This window comes from Falco naumanni, chromosome 1, assembly GCF_017639655.2.
Source record: "Falco naumanni isolate bFalNau1 chromosome 1, bFalNau1.pat, whole genome shotgun sequence".
Taxonomy (NCBI): Eukaryota; Metazoa; Chordata; class Aves; order Falconiformes; family Falconidae; genus Falco; species Falco naumanni.
In genome coordinates, this window is record NC_054054.1 from 33,212,400 (window position 1) to 33,229,996 (window position 17,597).

The 17,597-nt window shown below is 36.8% G+C and overlaps 1 protein-coding gene across 1 annotated transcript in view; it reads left to right on the plus strand.

Annotated features, from left to right (window-relative positions):
- Window positions 1–17,059, plus strand: part of ADGRA3 (adhesion G protein-coupled receptor A3) — a 56,673-nt gene extending 39,614 nt beyond the window's left edge. Inside the window, exons 11-19 of the mRNA XM_040588318.1 lie at window positions 2,427–2,588; window positions 2,866–3,069; window positions 4,146–4,359; window positions 4,515–4,723; window positions 9,642–9,766; window positions 10,305–10,428; window positions 12,229–12,374; window positions 15,192–15,287; window positions 15,478–17,059. Coding sequence (XP_040444252.1) covers window positions 2,427–2,588; window positions 2,866–3,069; window positions 4,146–4,359; window positions 4,515–4,723; window positions 9,642–9,766; window positions 10,305–10,428; window positions 12,229–12,374; window positions 15,192–15,287; window positions 15,478–16,720 — 2,523 coding nt within the window. The 3' untranslated portion in view covers window positions 16,721–17,059. The remainder of the gene's footprint in view (window positions 1–2,426; window positions 2,589–2,865; window positions 3,070–4,145; window positions 4,360–4,514; window positions 4,724–9,641; window positions 9,767–10,304; window positions 10,429–12,228; window positions 12,375–15,191; window positions 15,288–15,477) is intronic.
- The last annotated feature ends 538 nt before the right edge of the window (window positions 17,060–17,597 follow it).

The window sequence follows — 17,597 nt, forward strand, 5'->3', positions numbered from 1 at the left end:
GAGCAGGGAGATAGGTACAGTAAGTCTGTTTTTATTTAATATGGAGTGGGTCACACAGGTTTTCATTGGTATGTTCTTATCTAAAAATACAAATAATGAAAGCCTCAGAGATCCTCTCAATAATGAATAACACAAGACTTACCTTCTCCCCTCCCACCATGGTAGGCTGTCTTTATTCAGTATTGAGCTGTATCTCTAAGGTTTTCAGTATTCCTGTATCTTGCAGGATGTAAGACAAGACATTAAAATAAAATCTTAGAGAACGCTCATTGTTGGGGAGGAAAATGCAAGTGGCTGAATAGGCCCACCAGTGGGTAGGAACTCTCTGTTTCACTGCTGAACAGAGGTTATATTGATCTCACTGTACAGTGCATGTTTGGAAGTTGGAGACCACAATGCCTCAATTTTAAACTTGTGAAAGTAAAAAAAAAGCCAAATTTTCCCATCCACCTTCAGCAAACCATAAATGCTGGTTCTAAATTCTTTGTGGAGCTCCTTGGAGAATTTTCAGCAAAAATCCCCTTTTCACAGTCATAGTTTGGAATTTTTTTTTAATATATTTTGGAGTTATACAAGCAGTTCATTGAATGGCTGGTTCTGTACACAGTTGAAGATAGAAACGTATTTTGGATTGCTGCATGATTTGCTACATTATAAGGGTATTTTTTTCGTAGCTGTGACTTACTGTCTGGTGAGTGCCACAGTCTGGCATTACTTTGCCATGTTAGAAGGTAATAGACTATATTAATAAAATCTAAGTAAAATTCATAGGTAATTTCAGTCTTCGACAATGTATTTTTTATCTTAATTTGTTTTATCTGAAGTCAACCTTTGATTTGCTGGTATATTCAAGGAACGTGAATTATTTCTTATTAGGGTATTACTCAACAGACTTCCTTGACACTGTTTTTACTCACTTATACCATCTTATTGTCAGTTCTTTAGTTTGTGTAACAGTGGCTATTCTGAAAGATAAATACTGTAAATTATAAACAGCTTCATTTAATAGCTTTTTGATGTCAGAAGAAACAAACTCAAGACAAATATTCAGAAAATTCTTAGCAGATTGTTTTAAGTTTGAATGCAGTTGGGAGAACTTCCATGTACCTTGATAAATGGGGGGAAAGATAATGTGTAATATTTTCTTAAAAGTATGAAACATGAATCAGCTTGAGTCCTGTGAGTTCAGGATCTTAATCCTGATAATTTACTGTAAACCCACCATTTTTTGATGCATAAAACACGGTACCATTTTTCAAGTAGTAAGAAGTCATAAAAAGCATCTTCAATTAACTTTGATTTGTTATTGAGAATTTAGTGACGAGAGCTACACCCTGCAAATGCTGCTTGAGGCTCTGTGTTAGCTGTTAAAAATGTTTACTGATTGTAGCTTCTGTCTCTAAGACAGTTCTTAAAACAGTAAATATTTTTATAATCTTGTTCTTGCCTTTATTTTTAAAGACTTAAAAAAAGAACAACTAACTACTGTGTTCTCTCCTTATTAGTAATGTTCTGAAAAGAAATGGGGAAGCCTGGATGGTAAAGGACGTCTTCCCCACCCCACCCTGTCTGTCTCTATGCAGAAAATTCCAGTCCCTAAATTTAGGCACTGTGAATTGCATTTCATTTGATTCAACTAGAAAATACATGCACATTCACTTTTTGTCCAATATTTGTCACAGTTTCTTAAATGTTGTGAAAACCCAGTGTAGGTCGGTGCTGTTAATGTAGATGCTCATTAATTTTGGCAGAGTTGTGACCTAAATAAATGAATTCCCTTTACAGTTTGTATTTGTCTGTCATGCAGAAGGCAGTGTGTGCATAAACTTACAACAATGTAATTGGTGGTTTGAAAGCAGCTCTGGTACCTATGGGTATTTGCTGTCTCTCTTGTTTATAACCTGTGACCTTAAAAGAGTTCATGCAAAACTGAAGGCAAAAAAGAAAAGGCAGACATAGTGAAAGGAAGAGAATTGGAAGGGCTGCGTTAATTTTTGCCTGTGTTACACTTTCATTATTGTCTTCCCCCATACATGCAAATGATATTATTGTTGATTTATAGTTTATTTTAATGCAAACTATTTTAGATTTAAAGTTGATTATAAATAGTCCTTTTAAATAGTACAGTAGAACATGGAGTATTACTCTTTTGGCTTGTAATGAAATATCTGTATTTCTCATGTTTTTGTTTTCCAAGTATAATGTAAACAGAGAAATTACACTGGCATAACATTTTTCTTGAATGAAGGTAAATGTCAGAGTCAAAGTATGTCAGTATCTCAGCGTGACAAGTGGTGATTGAAATGGGAACAGCTAATTTCCTTTTGCCGTTTGTGCTGACAAGTTGCTCTGTATTTTCTGATAATGATTCTATTTGATGAACGCTTTCAAAGATATAAAATAGTCTTATTTCTCTTCCCTGTTAGCTTGGTGATGTGATGGTGGACATAGCAAGTAATATTATGTTAGCAGATGAACGTGTTCTGTGGATGGCACAAAGGGAAGCCAAAGCTTGCACTAGAATTGTACAGTGTCTACAGAAAATTGCTATGTATCGGCTTGCAAATGGAGCTCAAGTTTATTCTACTGTAAGTATAAATTTATTTATTTAGAAGACATTTTGCTGGCTCTTGAGTTTCAGTAGCTTTTTATTCCTCTTAATAGATGTTGGCATTATCTGAAATGCCTACTATTTCTGTAGGGAGAAGAGAAATACTCTGAACAGATTTATCCCTGCCAGATAAACAGAAACAGTTTTCTGGGTGTTTTTTCTGCTAAGGCAGAGAATTCCTTTAAGACTATTTATTATTCTTCCTGTGGTGTGTAAAGTTAATGAATGTTTGATTATTTTTCTTGTTGTCACAGTATTCTCCAAATATTGCTCTTGAGGCTTATGTAATAAAGGCTGCTGGTTTCACTGGGATGACATGCACCGTATTTCAGAAAGTGGCTGCATCAGACCGTACAGGACTCAGTGATTATGGGAGAAGAGATCCAGATGGAAGTCTAGATAAACAATTAAGCTTTAAGTGCAATGTTTCAAATACGCTGTCAAGTCTGGCTTTAAAGGTCGGATATTCATTGTTTCCCTACTGACTTTGTAACATCTTAACTATGAATCATTTGGAAAGCAAGTTTATATAATTAATTTCTAATGTTAAAGTAGTGGTTTTACATCATCCAGAAAGACAGTGACAAGATAATTAAAATGGCAAAGGATAGTAAAGTTTGATTATAGGTATTTTTTAATGGGTAAAATTTGTAATGAGTGGTGTGGTTTTCTTTATTAAAACTTTTTAAGTTGAAAGATGCTTTCAGACCTTTTCATAAGTGTGGAAGTGGAAATGCTTCCTAGTTCGTAATAAGATTTGGCTTTATTTTGCTGTATTTTCACCTTCATTACAAATTAAATGAGATATTACCAGTCTCCTTAAATACCTGAAATATCTGAAAATCTGCTCAGAATGATACTGTAATTAAGCATGAAGTAGAAAAGAGACGTGAAAGGTTGATTTTATTTCTGTATGTGTGCATACACACATATATGTGGATGTGTATAGAGCGGAAACACTTCTGCATATTCTGTAAAAGTATTTTTTCAGTTACATTCCCCAACATACCAGTTTACTTTTATCACTTAATTTGCTTGAATGTCACTGCAGGGTGTATGTTTGAAATCATATTTATCTAATTCTATGAAATTACATGCATGCTTCCCTACCCAAGTGTAATTTATATGCAAGTTATTAAAACCTGTTTGTATACAGCATTTCATTTTGAATGGTACTAATGTACAGCTACAGCACTTCTGTTTGTCTGCTTGTCTGGGTTTGCTGCTTCTAATGCCAACAGTCTAATCTGGAAAACTCTTCTAATGCTTTACTGATACCAACTTCAGCTTCTCTTTCTGTAACAAATAAGGTAACTACACAATCATAACTTTTTTTTTTTCTTTTTAAAAATGTGTTAAGACTTTAATAACCTGATTCGACTATTTTATCATGGATTACTTGGAAACACTGGGTTTGCCAGAATACATAGTCTGTTAAACACATTCATCTCTTAACACTGTTCACTTGGAGGAGTTGCTAATTTAATCTCTATAAAGAATTTCATTTTCAGTTTAAAAATCTGTTTATTTCTAGAACACAATTGTAGAGGCTTCTATCCAGTTGCCAGCTTCCCTTTTTACCCAAAAGCAAAAAAGAGAAATCAGACCAGCTGATGAGTCTGTCTACAAGCTTCAACTTATTGCATTTCGCAATGGCAAGCTTTTTCCAGCAACAGGAAATTCAACAAATCTGGCTGACGATGGGAAACGTCGTACAGTTGTAACACCAGTTATTCTTACCAAGATAGGTTTGTTTTTTATTATTGCTTTCCTATTATCTTTAAAAATTAGAAACATTTTTTACTCCTTTGTTTTAACTAGTGTATATCTCATAAACAATTTTTAGCATCTAATCTCTTACTTGTTGAGAAATTTATGTGCAAATATATTTCTTTTGTAACAGATGGTTTAAACCTAGCCAGTCACCATGTTCCCATAAATGTGACACTGCGGCGCATTGCGCATGGAGCAGATGCTGTTGCAGCTCAGTGGGACTTTGATCTACTTAACGGACAAGGGGGATGGAAATCTGATGGTTGTCGCATTCTTCTGTCCGATGAAAATATTACTACCATTCAGTGCTACTCCCTCAGCAACTATGCCGTTTTAATGGTATGACACTTAAAATTACATGTCTCACTAGACATAAGAAACAAATCCTCAGTTTTTGCTTGTGTTGATACAAATGTTGACGTAAGATGAGATTTGAGTAATCGCTGAATGTACTACATGCAAAAGAATTTTCACATGAAAAGTACTATATTATAGGAAGCCATTTTAATGAGCTGCTTAACCAAATGAACTTTTATGAACTTCAGTCTAATAATGACAGTTTTAAATAAAGAAAAGTAACAGTCAAAAAAGTCCATCTTCTCTTGTTAGACTATGTTTGTTAGTTCTTTCTGTTGACAGAAGTGTTTGCCCAAGTTGTGGTGTTTTTTTTTCCTGTGATCCATAACCAGAGATGGCAATTTCACTGCAAATTAGCTATTCATTCACGAGTACATAGATCTGTGACCAGAATACATGGACTGAAAAAGGAAAAAATAAACAAAAAAAACCAAACCCCAAACCCCCACTTAATTACTCTCCAAAACATCCTTAAAATGTTGCTTGAAATATTGCTTAAAAAATGGTATCTGAACTCTAGTGTTAGCATATTGATGTCAATTAAATGGTTAACCACTTCTAAAATGTGACAGTTAAAGGAGGGAGCAAGACACTTTCTTGTAGTGCTCTTCAGTTACGAAGTTAGATTCCTTCTTGGTCTGTTCTCAGAGCTCTTCATTTCAGAATTTGGCTTGGGAAGTTTCCCCTTTTGCAGATGGTGACTGCTACCCTGCTTGTCAGTCATCACCACAGATGCTAAATGATAAAATGTGATGTGTAAAAATGGTAGGCTAGTAGGAAGCTGAGTGAAGTAGTAAGAGGTTTAGGAAATACTGTTATGTGTAAATTTGCTATGGGTTTTATTGTAGTAAATGTGATCTGTGTGGAATTAAATTAATATTATGTAATCGTACATGGAAGAAAGAGGATTCTTTTATGACAATCAGTGCTTGAGACTTTGCTGGTTTTGGTTTGTGACTCAAATTTTCAAAAATCTTCCTTTCAAGATAACTAAATAGTTAATACAACTACGTAAGATAACTAAATAGTAGAGTTGCCAAGCTGTTGAAGAGCTCTAAAAGAGGAACTTTTCATCGTGCCTCTGAAGGTACTGGTTTTTAAATGACTCCAAACTTTAACAATCGTGGTTCCCTTCTTTGATATTTTTAAAATATACAATCCTTTCCTAAAACATAACAGCATTCTTTAAAACGGAATTAAACTTCATTTGTATGTGTAGTATGCATGTAAAGAGAGATGATGGTTTAAATTGGTCACATTTCTGCCATCTGGAGGAAGAAAAATGAAAAGCATATTCAATCTCCTGTGGTAAATGACTATTTCTAAATTAATAAATGGTCAGATTATATCAGTATCTTATTGTGAGTTATATAGAGAACTGTTAACAATCAGAAATCAAAAAAGCTGGAGGAAGGAGCAGCTTGCTTTCTTTTCTGCCAGTGGCTCTCGTTATATGCCTGCTCAAAATTAGTATTCCTTAAATATTTAGCTACTTCCCAAAATGTTAGACTGGAGAGGAGGGGGTAGGTTGAGAGGGACAGAGTAATGTTCATCTGATAGGTGTTCCTTGCACACAGTTAATACACTACAAAAGCTCTGGATGTCTTAAGTGGCTGCTAAAAAATGTTTTCATAAAGCCTATCCATATATTAACTAAAAAACCATAACAGCCTAGTTCATTTATCAGCTTTCATAGCGTTGTGGAAGTCTGCGTTCTGGTCCCAGGCTCTTAGGAAATTCTTTTGGGTTCAGTTTTAGAAGTTTGTCTTTTAATTCAACAGTTGTCACTAACATCAAATATATGAACAGCAGTGGCAGGAAGAACGTGAATGCAATATTCCATCGTTTTGGCTGGGTGGAGAATGACTTAACCAGAGTTATGTCACTCTTTCTTAGTCTACTTTACTTTAGTACATATGTGTTTAGAAGAAAGCAGGTTGTGTACTGACCCATCTTCATATGTTTCAGAATATAATGTAAAGTCTTCTCTGATGAGGAAACCCATAACTGAGTGCCTAGTTTTCTAATCTAGTGATTTAGGAAGATACAAAATTTTGTGTTTATTTGGAAATTATTTTAACCAATTTAATAATAGAAGAGATAACCAGGAGGCTCAGCTGAAATTGTGGTGTTACAGGCCTGCATCAGAGGAAAAAAAACCCAGCAATGATAGTTGAGAAGAAACAGAGCTCAGCTAGTTGCCTGCAAACGCAACAATGTTGTTCTTAATGTCATCCCTACTGTTATACTGTCATTCCTTTTTACTACATTACTACTTAGTATCGGTTTAGTTCAGAACATTATTAGCTCCCTTTGCTCCTTTTAAGAGGTCTGATTTAAAAATGTCAGTGCAGTCAGCAAGAATGCCGTTGACTCAGTGGGGTCAATGTCTTTGCCAGGTACGCTAGGCATATTGAGTTTTCTCAGATGTTTTAGAAGATCTACAATAATCTTACAGAGCCATAGAATGGTTTGGGTTGGAAGGGACCTAAAATATCATCTAGTGCCAACTGCCCTGCCATGGGCAGGGCCACGTTCCCCTAGACCAGGTTGCTCAAAGCACCATCCACCCTGGCCACCGGGCCTTGAACACTTCAGGGATCTTGTGATTCTGTAGGTCTTGTTCTTGAAGTTCACACCAATATGCACGTGACCTCTTGTTACCTGTCACCAATCTGGAAGCAGCAAATGGAATTCTCCTGCAGTTTCTGTTCTCAGATGCTCACCGCCTTTGTGTGACAATACATTTGCTTATGCCTGTAACAGCAGTAAGTTCCTAGGGATCTCCAGCTGGATATCAACCAGGCCACGGGTTGAAATAGAGTGTTGAAATCGGATGACGCTGGCTGCCTGAGGCATAATATTTATGATCTTTCCCGAAGTGTTTTTCCAGGTGCCAAAGAAAACCAAATACAAAAACAAACTGACAATCTGATTAAATTAGTTGGAAATGAGGTTGGTGAGTTAGTGAGGAATAACAAATTCATATTCTGATGAAAGAACAATTGAAGGAGTGGTGAAGAGACTTCTGACTGTAATTTAATTGTAAGTCTCAATTCAAGTACTCTTCTCCTGTCCATGAAATCAGCTTATCGGTCTTTAACCTTAAACAGATTGCCTATCGCCGATTTTCCTCAAAAGAAACTGAACCTTCCTCCTAATGGTCTACTGTTCTTGGTGAATTTGTTCTCATCTCGCCCAGTACATTTTTGAACTTGGCCAACTCTAGAGGTTTAAGAGTGACTCGCTCAAAGTTATAGGTGAGGGAAGTTTGTGTTTCCTGTCTGTTTTGAAAAATTACTTTAAGTCTTAGTTAAGCAAATTTGTTTTATTTTGTGTTGGAAGGGACTGAAGGTTTGGGGTTTTATTTGGTTTCTTTTTCATTACTGTTAGGGAAATGGACCTCTTGTAAATTGTAACTGCATCCAAATAGAATAATTTCTTCTTGCTATTCTTGTTAGTAAATGAAAATGTCACTCCTTTGGTGTTATTTGAGATACTGCCGTGCTTTAACAGTCCAAGGTTCCATTTCATGCTTATTCCTTCTGCGAGATTTTGGCGGGTGCATTCAGAAAACTTTAACGATGCTAAAGAGCTGTTGAATTGTGTTTGAGTTATCAACTAGCTGTTCTGGTCAAACACTAATCATAGAAAAGCAGTCTGGTAGGAACAATCAAGTGTCATTTGGTACAATTACCTACTTAAAATTTGGTCACCTTCAAAGTCTGATCATACTGCTACAGGTCATGTTCAGTCAAGCTTTGAGTATCTCCAAGGACAGAGATTACAGTCTCTCTAGGCAGTACGTGACCACTTTTAATCAGAATTTTTTTTCCTGTATCTCATTTGGAATTTTCCATGTTGATGATAATGTCCATTGCCTCTCATCATTTCATGGTTCAGCTCCAAGAAGGGTTTGACTCAATCTTTTTTTATACCATCCCAGTAGATCGTTCAGTATCATAATGAGATTTCTCCCATCTTCCTTTTCTTAAAGTCGCACAAACCCAGCTTTTTCAAGCCTTAGACATTGTGTGCTTCAGCCTGCTAATCCTCCCCAGTGATGTGTTAGACTTGCTCCATCCAGTATGTCAGTGCCTTTCTTGTGCTGGGGAACCTCAAATTGAAGGCAGTTCAGCAGAGGTGGTCTCACAGTGCTGAACAGAAGGGAATAATCAATTCACCTGCTTGCTGTGCTTTTGCTAGTAGAGCGGAGCGTGGCCTTGGGTTGTAGGCTACATTGCTGACTTGTGGTCAGCTTTTGTCTACCAGTACCCTCGAGTGGTTCATTGATTGCTTTCTAATCAGTCCAATGCCCAGCACATATTTTTGCATTTATGGGGTTGTTCCATCCCAGATGCAGATCTCTTAACATTTTCCAATGCTAAATTCTGTGATGTTTTATCAGCCCGTTTCTCTGGGTCACCAACATACCTCTGAGTATCTTCCAATCTAATGATCAGTCTCCCAGTCTATAGCATCATCTGCAGTCTTGCTGAGGGCACTTTCTGTAATGTTCTTCGGGTTGTTGCAGAAGATAATAATCATAACTGAAACACATTTTTTTCCCTACATGCTATTCATACAAATATTTTAAGAAGAAGATGGTGTGTGTCTATAAGCTGCTAACTTCTTTGTATCTTCAAGCATATATGAAGTTTAAGTGTTCTGTAAGATGGGTGACTGCATTTATAAAGGCCAGCCAGAATAGCAGGTAATTGTGGAAGAAAGCCAGGAACATCAAATAATAAATAATTAGAGGGTCATGTTTGGGGCATGGGACAACATTTCATCTAGAAGGTTTCTGTTACTATTTAGTTTGTGTCTCCTCTGCTCTTCCCCTGCCCTCAAAAAATGAAGAGATAAGGTGAACTAATTCTGATTTTGTTTTTGTTGTCAGGACTTGACAGGAGCTGAATTATATACACAACCAGCTGATCTTTTGCATCCTGTAATTTATGCCACTGCCATGGTTTTGCTAATGTGCCTGTTGATGATCATCGTCAGTTATGTATACCATCACAGGTATGAATCAATACCACTAGACTAAAAAAATTAGCTTCATAGTGCTTAGGACTACTTTTTCATAGGAACACGATATAATAATCTGGATTTGGGTTTTTTCCCTATAAAAATTTTTGATGCAAATTGACAGTTAAGCAAGTAGCTTTTTTCATGTTTTTGGGTATGACAGTTTAGCTCTCATAACCATGTATGTCTTTAATTCCTCACTTCTGCTTCATGATGGAAGAGACCCTCAGGAATGGTGGTAGAATTTCACAATTGGTTCAGCCTTTTACATTTCTGTTGATATGAAACCTGGAAACCTAAATTTTTTTAATCAGGCCTCAAGTTGTTGTATAAAGCTAGTTAATAGAAGGGTGAGTTAATTTTTTGTGATGAAGACCAGAGACTGTATTTGATTTAAAAGTACATTTTAGTCCATCATTAGCAGTAACTATGTATCATTTATAACAAGTGTCTCTTGCTAGTTTCAATTATTGCTATTGAAAGGCAATAATGTAGCTGTGTCTTATGTTGTCTGATTTGTTTCTTTTAACAGTATGATCAGGATCAGTGTAAAAAGCTGGCATATGCTAGTTAACCTGAGCTTTCATATTTTCCTGACATGTGTGATGTTTATTGGAGGCATAACTCAGACCAGGAATGCCAGCATTTGCCAAGCAGTAAGTAAACATGCAAAAACACCTGAAAAAATTAGTTACCAGCTTCATACTCTTATATATGTATATGCCACTCCTTGTCTCCTCCAGAACAGCAGTACTGGCACAGGCGTTTTCGTCAGAATGTAAAATTTAGAAAAAAATAAATAAATAACAGCCTTTTGAGTTCTGTGTTTTAATCCAGCCATGAAGATAAAACTAGTTTGTAACTTTAAAAGTGGAAAAGTTTTCTATTGGGCTTCTGAAATATTTTTTCCCAATATATACTGTTGCAAAAAAAAAAAGAATTTACCTGTTGGTTACATTTTTGAGAATTATTTGAAATTATTTTATAGGGCTGTATGTGGCCTTTACAGACCATGTGAAAACCTGATTTCCACAGATACTAAAATATTAATTTCCATTTCCTCAGTATAACATTAAGGGAGGTAAAGAGAAGTGTTTCAAGTGAAAGATCCATGCTTTCTCTAAACAAACATCACTAGCTTAATTGAAACTCTTCTTTTATAATTATTTATTTTTCTAAGATTTGGCCATTTATAATTCGGTTGCAGTATTCCAGTATAATAACAGTTGCTGCTTTGGAATGATATCAGTGAAGTTTTCTCATGTTTTCTTTTTTCCATCCAGTGATTCGGAAAATCTAATCCCTCACCACAATATTCCATGGTTCTTTTTGTTTGAATTTACAGGAGGTATTAGGTTGACAGTTCAAACTGTTGCAATGGAGTATGTCCCTGATTTTTCTCCTACAGATACAAAGAGAATGCTAGTCTGTGTGCATGTGTATGCGTGTACACACACACGTATATATGGAGATGAGGAAATAGTTTGACAAACTGTAGGTGGTCTTGCCTTCTTGGACACAGTAATTCTCTAAGAGAAATTGTATGATATGGATAGGTTATTTAAGGGTTGTACTTCTACTGGTAATTGAATCTTGCAAAAAAATCACCTCCATTTATCTTAACAGAAACTAGTGTCACCTCTTCCATGTGTTTGTGCTGTCATTTAAGGGATGTATGAAATCTACTTCTTGCAATCACTTTGTCTCAGTGTTGGCTTCTAAGGAAGGAAATGCAGGACAACCAGATTGTGTCTTTCCTTGACAAAATCCCAGGGACTTGGGAATTCCTGGAACTTCTTTTAAGAAAGCAATGTTCAGTTTATAAAATAATGCAGATGCAAAAGGGTCCAACAGACAACCATTTTCTTGTAGTGCCCAGTCAGTCAGTGAGGCTGACTTTGCATTAGTGCTGGGGCAGGTTAAATAGCTGAAGTGTAACACTTTTGTGTGTGTGTGTATGCGTGCATTATGTTAAAGTTGCTGATGAGCATTAGGTGTCTGTATTTTGCCACCTGCTACATAGTTACCATAATATCTGTAGCTTGCTGTTCCCTTACGTGTCTCAATCTAAATAATAACCGTAACAAGACACTTTTAAGTGTTTTGTAATATGCAGTTTCCTGAAGTGTATGATTGATGTGTAATCTTAAAAACGTTGGCCAGCAGAGTTCTTCCCGTGTTAAAGTTTTCCTTCCACTAGAGGCAACTGCAGCTAGGTAGCCTTTCTAGATTCGGCCAATATGAAGACGGGTGTGCATTAACCTGTTCTACTTTTTTGAAATCCACAAGACTTGGTATTTAAGAACAGTCACAGTAAAATAAGGTTTTCTCTTGTCTTGAACTGAGCTTTTGAAAATTCAGGCTTTATGTGAGTTGCATGTTAAATGATTAATTCTTTAACTTGGTAGAAAGGAAATGTTTGGGGGTTCTTTTTTTTTTTTGTTTTGTTTTTTAAGGTTGGGATAATTCTCCATTATTCCACTCTTGCGACAGTACTGTGGCTGGGAGTGACATCTCGTAATATTTACAAGCAAGTAACCAAAAAAGCAAAAAGATGCCAGGATCCTGATGAGCCACCTCCTCCACCCAGACCAATGCTGAGGTGAGCGTGTTGTTTGTTTTTGCACAACTCATTATTTCCCAGGCTGCTATGCCTATATTCTGACTAGAAAATATTAACAGGTCACTGCTGGTTCCAGGTCCATAAGGTCCATTCCAGATTTTTCTGTTCCTCAGCATTATGTTCAGGAGGATGAGGTGAAGGATGATTGGTCTTAGCATATTACTGTTGCAGTGCTCTGTTTCTGATTTGTAAATTAAGAAATTGGTAGTGTTTCAGCATCACCGCTAGAGCTTCGATTAGGACTTTGGATAGCAACACAACACTCCCCATTAAATATCATAGAAGAAAGAATGTGGGTAACTGTGTTACCGCACAACTAGCAAACACTGCAATTTAAGCAAATAAAGTTTAATAGGTTTTCCAAAGATTGCTTACAAATAATTTGAAAAACAGGTGTCACTCATTATCAAGTGAAAACAGTGTTCTTTGTGAAGCATTCCTCTCATAAATTTTATTTCTGAAATCACTGAAATAGGACAAACTAATTTGCTGTGAAATTCATCTTACGTGAAGTATTCCTAATAGAAAATGTTAACATACTCTGCTCCTGTATCTTACTGAGCCTCTGGATACGAATTAAAAACTGCTAAGCTGAAATTCTCCACAAGGTGGCAGAAGTTGATTAACTTTGATTAGTTATCGGCAAATACTTAAAAAGCTTGATTTTAAAGTACAGAGAGTGCAGAAAATTAGAAATGCTTTTCTGAGTATCAACTACAATTTGCAGTAGTATATAAAAGCATATAGAAATATTTAATTGGTAAGTTAGAAGGTTAATATTTATACCACTTAAGTGCTGTCTTTGCTTTCCTCAGCTTTTATTATTTTTCTTTTAAGAAAATGTAAATCTCTTGTGCTCAGTGTAGCATATTATCTCATGCCCATCACCAACTGTGTGCCTTCCAGCAGGGTACTGATTAGCCTTTTTTAACATCTCTTGTGATTTATTATTTTTTTTTCCCATCCCGTATTATTCGTCATAGAGTTCTTGCTTTGGAAAATGTTACAGTAAAATTACCAGTCTCACAGGCTCAGCTCTGCATAGACATAAATACGTACATACCACTTCAGATCTGGACACCTCACCTGGGCACTGGCAGTAACTCTGGAGACAAGTTCAGAACAGACCAAACATGCTTCATATTTTTCAGATTTTCTCAATTCCAACTTGCGGATCAGGGATTTCCTCAGTCAGATAGATTTGTGGTGGTTTTGCATGGGAACAGCCATAGAAGGATTTGGTTTTTATAGTACAAATACTGAATGAATGTTCTACTGAAAAACACATTTACTTTTTTTTCCCTGTTATTATTGTAACACCTCTTGTTTACTCATGTCATTACGTTTGTTTCTCTATTTGATCTAACTTAAGGAAAATTTTTAGCTCATACAACACTTGCCCCCAAAATCTCAGTAGTACTGCATTTCCTCTAGCATGCTTTGTATATGTGTTTTATTTACTATTGTGTTCATACAGCTCCTTGTAGTATGACAGTTTGGGTTTGTAATTTGGACTCTTAGGAATTGCTGAACACTTACAGCAATACATGTGTGCACTTTTCTCCTTTTTTTTTTTTTTTTTTTGGTGTTGATACTTCATATCTTGGTATGATTCAAGGCCAGTTGTAAACGTGTTCCTTCAATACAGCAAACTGAACTATGTCTGCAAACAATCCATATTGTTTCACTCTCCCACAATTTACTGGGTGTAGAACCAGCTCCACCTATCTGTTTGCTTTGAGTAGCGGTGCATCTTTGAGGCAGTGATTTGTAGTGAAAGTTAAGTAGAGTAAAATCTACCACAAAAATCTGTTTCATCTGGCCAGTTCCTGATTGCTTCATCAAGATACGGAATAAACCAATAACAGAATTATCTTTGTGGGATTCAGCAATTAGTGTACCTAGACTTCCAAGAAAGAATTGTTTTGTGTCTCAAGTGAGACGGCAGTAACTGCAGGTGTATAATCTGAAATGCAGTGGACAGATCCAGGATCATCAGAATAGGTGTCTCCTGTTGACAAAACAAACTACCTATCCATATGTCACAGTAGTAGTTTTCACTGACTGTTCTGATTTGAATTTGGACTGGATTAGCATAAGATGCGGGACAGAGTGCCATTAACTGGAATGATTTTCAGTAATTATTGATCTGCCCTTAAAGAATTCAGTATGAATTCATAGAAACTGGAATGAAAAGCTAGAGACTCCAACAACATATACCCCCATCCTGGTGAAGGCATACAGTTTTCATTACCACCACCACAGGAAACGGGAGGTGTATACTATGAGATTAGAGAGTCCGTTAAAAATGATTAAATGAAAACACCAGCAACACCACCCCTCAAAATCCCTCAACCCAAAAAAAACCAAGTAAAAAGAGTTCTTATAGCTGATCTTCTGAATGGTCATAATATTAGACAAGTTAACCTCTGGAAAAAGAGACATACCACTTAATATTTTCCTTCTAAATTTCTGTATTCTCTTGCAACAGTTTACAACTGACTATCAGCTTTTGCTCCTTCCTTTTAACCATGTGTACCTTTGCTCAGTGCCTGCAAGGGAGGTGAGCAGCTGGGAGAGAGATGGTTTGCAACAGGAGGAAAAAAAATCTGTAGTGAGGCAGAATTAGGCTTAGAAAAAATATATATTGCCGAAGCCCAAAACCGATTCACCCTATTTATTTTGTTCAAGAACTTACATATTTCCAGAATCCTGAAAAGCTCTCATTTCCTTCATGGTAACTGAATAAAACCATTGCCATTAAGCAGCCACTGATATACTGGCTTTACTTTTTAGGTTCTACCTTATTGGTGGAGGGATCCCCGTCATAGTTTGTGGAATAACAGCAGCAGCAAACATCCGAAATTACGGCAGCAGACCTAATGCTCCTTAGTAAGTACCATATAGCCGAGAGCTCTGTCGTAAGATTTCACGTGTTTGCTTTTCTAAGTACTTGTTGCAATTCAGATTCTTCTAGAAAATGTAACACAGCCAAGATCATTTAAAAGTACAGCTATGAACTGATAAAGCATAAATGACCAGTGAGAAGACATTAATTTTCTTTGGTTTATTTCTTTTCTAGTTGCTGGATGACTTGGGAACCTAGCTTAGGAGCGTTTTATGGACCAGCTAGCTTTATAATTTTTGTAAACTGTATGTATTTTCTCAGCATATTCATACAACTAAAACGTCACCCTGAACGTAAATATGAACTTAAGGAACCTGTTGAGGAACAGCAGCGTCTGGCCACCAATGAACATGGAGAACTGGCTCATCAGGATTCATTATCTGTGTCACTAGTTTCCACATCTGCTCTGGAGAATGAACACAGTTTCCAAGCACAGCTGCTGGGAGTGGGCCTCACTTTGCTTTTGTATGTTGCTCTGTGGATCTTTGGAGCTTTGTCAGTTTCCCTGTATTACCCCATGGATCTGATCTTCAGCTGTTTTTTTGGGGCAACATGTTTAAGCCTCAGTGCCTTTCTTATGGTGCACCATTGCATTAACAGGGAAGATGTCAGGCATGCTTGGATAACGACTTGCTGCCCTGGAAGGAGCACATACTCAGTGCAAGTAAATGTGCAGCCTTCCAGTTCCAGTGGAACCAATGGAGAGGCCCCTAAGTGCACCAACAGTAGCGCAGAATCTTCGTGCACAAATAAAAGTGCATCAAGTCTAAAAAATTCCTCTCAGGGTTGTAAACTAACTAACTTACAAGCTGCAGCGGCTCGGTGCCACCCTGCTTCTCTGCCATTGAACACAGGTCCTCAGCTTGATAACAGTCTCACTGAACATTCGGTGGATAATGATATCAAAATGCACGTAGCTCCCTTAGAGGTACAGTTCCGGACAAACGGACACCCAAGTCGGCATCATAAGAACAGAAGCAAGGGACATCGTGCTAGCAGACTTGCGGTATTGAGGGAATATGCCTATGATGTTCCCACAAGTGTGGAAGGGAGCGTGCAAAACGGCTTACCTAAAAGTCGACAAAGCAACAGCGAAGGGCATTCGAGGAGCCGAAGAGCCTATTTGGCATATAGAGAACGGCAGTATAACCAGTCCCAGCAAGATAGCAGCGACGCTTGCAGTACGCTTCCAAAAAGTAGCAGAAATACTGAAAAAACAGTAGGTACCAACAACAAAAAAGATCTTCTAAGGAAACCAATAGCAGTTGAACTTGAAAACCAGCAAAAATCTTACGGCTTAAATTTAGCCATTCAGAATGGACCACTTAAAAGCAGTGGACAGGATGGACCCCTGCTCACCGCAGACAGTACTGGCAATATCAGAACTGGGTTGTGGAAACACGAAACTACTGTGTAGCACTATAATTCATTGCCGCACGAATCCGTATGAACTGTGATTACACATTCCTTCAAGCTGTTAACGCGTCTAAAGACTGTTTACAAACACTAGGTACTTTATGCAGGGAGGGAACAAAGATAATCTGCCAAGCAAAAGATTGTATGCATTATTGTGTTTTCTGTTCTTACAAACATGAACTCTTGGTATCTTGTGAATTTTTTTTTTGAAGCGTCAGTCTTGAGAGATGCAAAACACAACTTTGTACATTGTTGTTTTTTACCTGTAACCCTGCCGATGTGTCCACAACACATTTCAAATTTGTATTTAAATGTATAATAAATAGTATTTTCCCCAGCAGCCCAATGTGGTGCTTACTTGTTGGGTTTTTTAAAATTACTGCACTGAATGTCGTCTTGATCTTACTATTTCAGTTTCAGTTTGTAGAGAGGAGTTTCAGTTACAAAAGAAAATATTTGGTGCCTGAAACAGACAATGCAAATAGCTCAATTAGTCGCATAAAGCCTAGAATTTGCTTGAAATGAAGAAGCTACATTTTAAAGAGATTTTTAGTATGCAGGCAACTTGCTTACTCAAAAATTGTCGTCTTGTACTTGCTGCATAAGTTATGTTTTTAGATGGTTTATTTTAATGCACGTGCACAGAGTTTTAGTTTACTTGGTAGGTTTTGGATAATACTCTTCATTGCCCTCATGACTGCAATATATTTTTTTTTTTAATTTGTTGTAATCATTTGTGATTGAGAAGGTTAAGAATGCTCACAGACAAGAGGTGCTAATTTGCAAAGGTCATCAGTACATACCAGTGAAAACTCATTCAGTTGTAATAGTGTGGAGGAGTAATAGCACAGGTGTTTTGATAGGTGGTAATGGGATAA